Below are 9,276 nucleotides of genomic sequence, written 5' to 3'. Positions count from 1 at the left end.
CGTGTTAGAACAAGCCGTTTTAGGTAGCCGTGGTTGACTCTTAACTTTTATAAAGAATATCTCTTTGGATTTGAGACTTTAGTCTTTGCAACTTTACAGATCTTCTTTATGCACCAAGAGCTTGTAACACTTCAAAGAGAAAGGAAAACTTGAAATCGCATCATATGACCCCTTTAAATAATAGTCATGTATCGATTTAGACACCAAATCAGCAGACTTGCATTCAGTTTTGCCTCAATTCTGGTATGCAAAAGCTACTTTTTATGATCCAACAAATTCTCAGTGGATAAAACTCTAGGTCCAAAACCATATATTTAACTGATTAAATATCCTGATTGCCTCAGAATTGTCATAATACAGACGCAAACTGTGAAAATACTTTTTGACTGATCTCAAGACTGATAGCATGTATTCTGTGTTGTTCAGGGCATCTGACTCTCTCTCTGTAGTATGCATGTATTATTGTTCTGAATCTGCATTTCTTTTGTCTCTGGTCTGCAGTGTGGAGCTGGATTTTAAACTGCAGGAAGATAAGCTCCAGCCTCTGATGAAGAGACTGTGTCCCGCGGAGGAGTCCCCGTTCCCCCCTCTGCCGTATCCTCAGGAGACCATCAGCTCCACGCCCAAACGCAAGTCCAAAGCGGAGGCCAAGAAACACGCGCGCTGGAAACTCTGGTTTCTGTGACCGCAGGATTACACACACAACTGAGCATCATATTTTCAGTACAGGAGTTCAGCGACAGAATGCATCGTTACAGGAGCATCTGTTCACTTGCTGTATTTTTTGATCAGGATGATTCAGGAAAATCCTATCAGATTGTTTTTGTTTTTTGCCCCTTTGGTACTTTATGGACGCAAGTACTGAACTAGGTTTGGAAATATCGCAGCTAGTATTAATAAAATATATATATATATATGTATATTTAACAGAATAATGGAATTTTCTCCTGGAAAAAAAATAATAATGAGACTATTTCCCTCATGCAGAGCGTGAAATTATTTCAAACAGGATCGATAACAAATCTTGCTTTACAATTATTATTTTTTTTTTGGTTATCATCCTGCTAAAGGTTTGGAAAATCAGAAGGGTTTAAAACACGAACAGTGTTTCATTTCAGTCTTCTCTTCCTCATGGAAATCACAGCATTAAATCGAAGCACAACTCTTCAGATGCACTGGAAGATGTTTCTCACAGAGGACTTTATGGATCTTACCGGATATCAAGAACGGAAAACTTTCCAGAGGATGTAATTATTCGCAGCCCAGACCGGTGAAGTCACAACAAATGCATTATAGGGGATTTATACAGAAATAATCTTAAAAGCCTCTGTGAATTCATATAAACTTTCATATACTATTATTACCAGGAAAAAAAAATAAGGAAAAAAGTATGACTTATTTTTGTAGATTCGTAATAATCACATTTAAAGATTTTCTAGACGCACTATATATGTATAAACTTCTCTCACTTATTGGATTATTTGAATTACAGGAAGCATTTTCAACTCTGTTCATTTGAAATAATTTCATTTCACCTAATGTTCTTCTATAGAGTGCATTAGTGTCACCCACTTTTTCAGCAACGTTGTTTCTGGAAGCATTTTTTCCATTCATTTTTCCCATAGGGATTTTTAAAAAGTCTTTGTTAAAAGCATTGCAAGTCATGAACCAAACCATCCAGCTACGAGAAGAATCACAACATTACAAACTTTGATTTGAAGCAATAAAATATTTGAAAATCGGACAAAAAGACAAAGACTGTGTACTTAATGGATTTAGTGAGGGAAAGAACTGCAATCCCATGAAGCATTGTGAATTAGATAATCACATTAAATGAGAAAATATATAACTATCCACTTAAAGTTGTTGATTAGAAACAATACATTTTAATATACAATATAATATACTCGGCAATCTTTTGGCAAGAATTGCTAGCTGTGATTCTATGATTGGAATTTTCTGTAAAGCATCATGGGTAATGTAGTTTTTAAACCAGAAATTTCCACTGTTAACCATGATTATTTAAAACATGAGTTGAAATTCTGCAAACTGATGGCTCAAAAGCATATATCACTTATTAACAACCTCGGAGCTCACAGTAGGTCAGTTCTAGTTTAAAAAATTATAATTTCCCAACGGAGAAAATGAATGGCATTTTTACTTCCGGAACCCAACTGTTGCACTCTATTACAACTACAGGCGTAACCATGGAAACAACTGTAAACGCTCACCTCTCTGTGACAGGAAGTCATGTGATACAGTCACCATAAAGCTGCGGTCACACTAGACTTTGATGAACTCTGATCTGAATATGGAAAAAGATGTTTAGCCAATACAGGATCTAAATGTCATAGACTGAGCTGTTGGTGCGATATAAAATAACAAGCTGTAGCAGGAGAGTAGATTACATTTATGTTTTATTGTTTTGAATTGATTTTTAATCTATTTTTACTTAAAAAACGAATTCCTAGAGTGTGACATCACATCCTGTCTAGTGCGATCGCACTCTCTACACCTGCACTGAATCAAACAATGTTCCTGTTGTGAAAATGACGAGGAACATCAGAGCAAATAAGATATCCTGGAGCGTGTGTGTGTGTGTGTGAGTGTCACGGGTCTGAGAGAGTAATGGGAGCAGGTCAGTTTGTCTTCATGCCAGCATTCAGAAAGACTGTTGAGAACAGAGAGAAGAAATGCAGTCACAGGTTATACTTCAAAAGAGAAAAAGAAAAGAAAAGATATATTGCATAAAGAAAATTTTAAGTTAAAAATTTAAATGAAATAGCTTTCAGAACCCATTTATGATGATATTATTTTACGACAATTAAACAGATTTTGCTCAGAATTCTCATTACCTTAATACATTGGTACATACGGAACAAATTAATTTAATTAATCATATCTAATAATACAATTACTACATATAGCATCTTATACCAACAAAATCTTTGTTTTTTTGTTGTTGTTTTTTTCTGCACAGCCTGGTGATTCAGTGGCGGTTTGTGAACCGGGTCCAGAAACAGATGAACGCCTTTTTGGAGGTACATGATCAAATCCCCCACACAATAAAAAGTTATCTGTAGTTCCAGCTATTGCCACTAGGTAGTAGCAGAAGTTAGATAATTCCTTATAGCTAAACATGCTATATTGACATGCAATGATTTGATCATGTTTCACATATCTGTTTCACAGGGTTTCACCGAACTCATTCTCATTGACTTGATAAAGATTTTTGATGAAAACGAACTGGAGGTAACAACTTACCACATAGTATTACTCGGTGTCTGCCGTTGTCATGGAGACTGAGTCCTCCATGTCCAAGACTTTTATAGAATTATATATATATATATATATATATATATATATATAAACATACATAGAAATAGATATTAAAATAAAATAGAATAAACAGAATAAAGAATAAAAATGTGTGTGTGTATACACACACACATTTCTATTTTTTATTTTATTCTATTTTATTTTAATATCTATTTCAACATTATAATGATGAAATAATGAAAAGAGAGTTATTTGCATTATGGTAATGAGTATTGCAGGGGGGCAATATGCTTAATTTGTAAAATAAATGTCAGCACAAAAATTCTTGAACATAAAAAAGGTTTAATTTTCTTTAAGCTAAATTTAAAAGAAAAATTATTTTCTTTCTTTTTTTTTTTTTTTTACTTGATTTTGGGGAGAATAATACTGTGTGTGAAGTGAACATGTGTGTAGTACTTGCTTGAGTATGCAGGTGGGTGTGAGCCGTGCAGTGTTTCAGCTGCAGAAGCACAGAGATGAAGATGGAGGGATGTAGGCAAGAGAAGAGGATTGAGAGAGATGTTAGCATGCACGGGAGGAGTGAATTGAAGAAATTAAAGATTCACATGGAATGGACTTCAACACTGACTGTAGTTTCTGTTTATGATACTGTCTAATATACATTCACAATTTATGCATTCACTCTGCCCACTAGTGGAAGTAAAATACATGCACAGGCATGTGATTTAAAATGCTTATGTTTCAAAATGCATGATGCAAGAATTAATTCAAATAAGAACTAAGTCTAATTATCTGCTTGTTTCTATTTAGCAGTGTTTTCACAGCTAAATTGCCTCAAATACGTGATCTAGGATAGGGTTCATAAGGAGTAGTATGATTTATAACTGGTTTGAAAGCAATGCATTAAAAAAATAATAAAATTGTATTGTTGATGCATCAATTTTGATGATGTGAATGCAGCAAGATACAATCAGAAAAGAAATCTGCAGAGGTGAAATCAAACTCGGGTCGAGACTAAACAATCAAATCAAGTGTGAAAACAGCCTAAAACAACTAAACAACACTTCAGTGTTGATTCGGCTACTTGCTTGATAGCGAAAGATCGGAGGAAGTTTCATCTGTGTCAGCTGATGGAGGGACAGACAGATGGAAAATGAAGATGATTGGATGATAAATGCGAGAAACAGTGTTATTAGGAGAGAGGGATGGGATGGTACTTGCTTTTGTAAGTGGTCTCAGAGGGCTCACTGGCAATCTCGACTTCTTCGGCTGATCAGAGTTGAGAGACGAGCAGTCAAAAATTAAAAAGGGGGATGCAAATTAAGACAAAAACAAAAAAAGAAAGAATACAATGAGTGAATGGCATAATGAAGGCGGGGAAAGTGCTCCTGGATATTAAAGGGACAGTTCACCCCAAAATAAAAATTCTGTCATTTACTCACCTTTATGTCATTCCAAACTTCAATGAGACTTTTTTTTTTTGTTTTTTTTCATACATGGAACACAAAAGGTGAATTTTCTAAGAAAAATAGCACCAAAGTATTACAAAATTGGTGTACTAATACTTTATGGTACTTGGTACTTGTCATTTTAGAGCCAGTGTTAACTAAAACTATATATAAAAAAAAAACATTTGCATTAATTGAAATAACATAGATGCTAACTGAAATAAAATTTAAAAAAAAAATTATTTTTTTTCTTTTTTTTTTTTTTTTACTTGATTTTGGGGAGAATAATACATGTCTTTAGTCATTAAAATTCAGTCATATGGCCAAACACAGAGAGAGATGAAGAAACACAGGAAAGAAAGGATAAAAATGAGAATCCCTCACAACTTCATGTCATTTCTACAAGCACTGCGACGTAGATTAAACATCTCACAGCTTCAGGGGGATTTCGTCATCAGAAGTGTCCGCGGATGTCTGCGTGCAGCCAAATTTTTGTGACCGCGTGGATGGTCCACATAGAACAGCTAGCACAGGCGCGAGGTAAATGTTGAGACAGAGCGAGTCAAGTAGGTGTGTGGAGTTCATCCATCCTTGCTCATCCGCGCTTGAGTATACTTTGAACGCTGTGCGGAGCGATGCGGAGAGGATTAAAACATTAAACTGAATTATTATTAGGCTATTTTAATTTTATTGTAATATATTTATCATCCAACACCCATGATCTGACCCACATGTTGTAGCCTATTTAATCTAATTTAATTTAAATATTTTAGAATTTTGTTGCTGTTTTTGTATGCTTCGTGTAGTTTGTGTAAAACATCTAGCCTATAATTCTTTTGCCGTTTTTGACACAATACAATCATTACTGTTTAAATTGTGTTCATTGAATATAATTGGTATTGTGATCGGGAACAACTTCATTATGTTGTGTTAAAATTATGTTTTTACCTAATCAGAAAAAAAAAAATGATTTGATGTAACTGTGTGGAAATTGAAAGATTGGGGGGAGGGGTAAAATCACGATGCCGGCTCAACATCGTGATATCTGTCATTATCAATCAGCCCAACCCTAGGCCACATACAGTACACACCGGAAAATGACAAACACATTTATCCATCAAATGAGTCGAGACACATACTGCCATCTGCGTGACTTGCTACCACTGCACCTGGAAAAGCCAAACGCACATCTCAGATGCATTAACTAGTTGTTTAGTCTGGTTCTGTACGCACAACGTGGATTAAATGAAAATCCGGTTTTCATGACCATTTTCAGTGAAATGTAATGCAAAGCACTGTGTGTGTCCAGAACCAGAGTGAAAGCCATACTGATCAAACATCAAACATTCCTTTTTAGATGAAAGAACATTTCAGTGACCAAAATATCTAGCAAAACAAGGTTGAAATCATCTCCAGCGGTACAGATTTCATGACATCACAAGAGCAAAGCATTCTGGGAATGTGACAGCAGAGGCCATCCACAGATACGTGCCAAAGTCTTTTAAAAAGGGCAAAATAATCCACTTGACTGACAAAAAACACAACCTCTCCACTGAATTCACTCTCTCCCTGTTGGCAACTTCAGAAACACAATTCAAACTCCTCTCGTATCACAACGGTTGTGATTCTCAATAGCTCTACTGTAGCCTAAAGAGACGATTAGTTGTTTTCTTTTTGCTTAAAAAAAGTGCAATTTATTTATTATGTGCAATATTGTGTATTTTATACCGTTTTTAAAACGATTTACTATACAAAATAAAACATAAAAAATACAAAGAGTGGCTCCGTTATCTGAGTCTGTCTGACACTTCTGGATGTATCATGCATTTCACAGCTTTATTTTATCCATAGGCATTTAAAAAAAATATTTAATACAATTATATAAATAAATTGAGTAAAATACATTTTACTTTTATTTAATTCAAAGCAAAAATAGTATTCGGCTAAAAACAAATTATTAATTGTTACACATGATATAAAACTGTGTATTTATCTAATTTTATGAGGGAAGAAAAAAACTACAACTCATAAATCACTGCAAATGAGGTAAATAAATTAGAGTTAGCTGACATTAAAGGTCCCCTGAAATGCTTAGAAACACACAACATTACTCTATGTGTTGACGTCATTTTAACTGAAACAGGAAGACAGGGCGGGACATATCAAGCCTTTTTAAAATAGCCAATAGCGTTCGTTTATATCACAGCTTGGGCTAGAGCCGTTCAGAGCCGTCGAGCTCCGTAAAGCCGCATTTGACAGGGTATGCCAGCCACAATCTCATCCATATTGCTATAAAATATAGCATTCTGTGTAGAGAATACCATGGAAAGCATATTAACACTGTTTGAATCGTTCCCTGTCCCCTATATATAGTGCACTACGTGCCATTCACTGTACAGAAAATACCAATTCTGTGACCGATTTCAGCCGCGGCTTCAGCGTCTATTTTATAGAGTAGTGGGCGGGCGCTTCGGATTCTAGAGAGCATTTGATTGGACAGAAAGTTTGATGAGAAGCTGAAGTACGATGTGACATCAAAAAAAATCGTTGAGCCGTTTTGGCGGAAGTGACGAACTGCAAGCTTTGAATGCTTATATCTTCTAAATGCAAATTTTCCACCTACTACCAAATTCCTCTCAGCACCTTTCCAGGAATCCCTTCCACTGTCCACCCTTTATCATTTATAGTTCCAGAACATGCTTTCAGATGGACTATTCGACCTATTCAGACTATACACATATTTAGACACAACACCAGTCAAATGTTTGGTCATATTGTTTTGTTTTTTGAAAGAAGTCTCTTATATTCCATAAGGTTCAATTGATTTCATAAAAAAGCTTTATATAAAAGAATTTTTAGCAGCCATTACCCAGTCTTCAGCATCACATGATCCTTTAGAAATCATTAAAATATGCTGTTTGGTGCTTAGTTGTTATCAGTTATTATTGGTGCTCAATTTTTAATAATGGTTCTTATTCATTTTAAAAACCAATTTTTGCTGCTTAATGTTTTTGTGTGAACCATGATACCAGGATTCTTTGATAAATAAAGTTAAACAGCATTTATTGGACATAGAAACCTTTTGTAATATTACAAATGGCTTTACTGCCACTTTATCAATTTAATGCCTCTTTGCTGAATAAAAGTATTAATTTTCTTAAAAAAAAAAATCTTTCTGACCCCAAATTAATTAATTTCTAAACAAACAAACAAAAAAATTCTTTAAAGGTCCCCTGAAATGCTTAGAAACACGCAGCGTTACTCTGTGTTGACGTCATTTTAACTGAAACAGGAAGACAGGGCGGGACATATCAAGCAGCCCCGCCCCTTTTTAAAATAGCCAATAGCTTTCGTTTATATCACAGCTTGGGCTAGAGCCATTCAGAGCCGTTGAGCTCGGTAAAGCCGCATTTGACAGGGTATGCCAGCCACAATCTCGTCCATATTTCTTTAAAATATAGCATTCTGTGTAGAATTCAAATAGCTCCGATACATTTTGTGGTCTGCGCCGACTCGCGCATGTGATCCGCTCCGTGCTATCGTGTATCTGGGCCGGAGCAGAGGTGTGTGTGCGCACCGCGGTTAGCGTGACGCAGCGCGAAACCAGACTTCTTTTTTTCCTCAATGGAAAGCATATTTACACTGTTTGAATCGTTCCCTGTCCCCTATATAGTGCACTACGTGCCATTCACTGTACAGAAAATACCAATTCTGTGACCGATTTCAGCCGCGGCTTCAGCGTCTATTTTATAGTGTAGGGGGCTTCTAGAGAGCATTTGATTGGACAGAAAGTTTCATGAGAAGCTGAAGTACGATGTGACGTCAAAAAAATCGTTGAGCCGTTTTGGCGGAAGTGACGAACTGCAAGCTTTGAATACTTCTATCTTCTAAATGCGAATTTTGTCACTGTTTTGGAGCACACTGCCTTATAGATAACCTTAAGACTAACATATTGATACTAACACCCAAAAAACTTTAATTTTGATTTCATGGGGACTTTAACTAAGCTCAACTAGCATGAGGGTGAGTTTTCAATGGTGGTCTCATATCAGAATTGTATAATGTTGTATTTCACCGGAAATTTGGCAGTGTTGATTTCAGGGACCCTACTGTGGCATTGCAGATGCTAATTGTTGTAATGTGTGAATATGTGTGAATAGCAGCTTTAGATTCAGAAGGAAGTGAGATCTGTTCCCCATCATGTTCACCATTTCGTCCGCCCAGATTACACTGGATAAGAATCCCACTGCAGTGATCTAGGAGCAGCAGGGAGAGAATAAATAAATAAATAAATAAATAAATAAAGTACAAATACAGACCCGATGACTACGATTCACTCCAGATGGCAACAGCAAGTTCATGGGATTGATTCTGTGGAATTATTTAATATTAGTACAAAGCCTGCTCTGAGGATCACGATAACAGTGTTGAGAGAGAGAGTTTCAGAAAAACATCTGAGGCGGAATAACCCTCAAAACAGTCAAATAAAAAATAATATTAAATAAAATAAAAATAAATAATAATAATAATAATAATTAATAAAAAACCT

General features: G+C 35.6%; 2 protein-coding genes across 2 annotated transcripts in view; one reads left to right on the top strand and one right to left on the bottom strand.

Moving 5' to 3' along the window:
• Positions 1-866, top strand: part of insyn2a (inhibitory synaptic factor 2A) — a 51,464-nt gene extending 50,598 nt beyond the window's left edge. Inside the window, exon 4 of the mRNA XM_016553370.1 lies at positions 502-866. Within this exon, the coding sequence (XP_016408856.1) occupies positions 502-685 (184 nt within the window). The 3' untranslated portion in view covers positions 686-866. The remainder of the gene's footprint in view (positions 1-501) is intronic.
• LOC107740868 (dedicator of cytokinesis protein 1-like) overlaps positions 1-9,276 on the bottom strand; it is a 268,121-nt gene that overhangs the window by 152,954 nt on the left and 105,891 nt on the right. The gene's annotated exons all lie outside the window — the stretch shown is intronic.

This window comes from Sinocyclocheilus rhinocerous, unplaced genomic scaffold, assembly GCF_001515625.1.
Source record: "Sinocyclocheilus rhinocerous isolate Xijiao unplaced genomic scaffold, SAMN03320098_v1.1 scaffold1908, whole genome shotgun sequence".
Lineage (NCBI taxonomy): Eukaryota > Metazoa > Chordata > Actinopteri > Cypriniformes > Cyprinidae > Sinocyclocheilus > Sinocyclocheilus rhinocerous.
The sequence above is the reverse complement of the archived record's forward strand: the minus strand, read 5'-3'. Positions and strand labels throughout refer to the sequence as shown.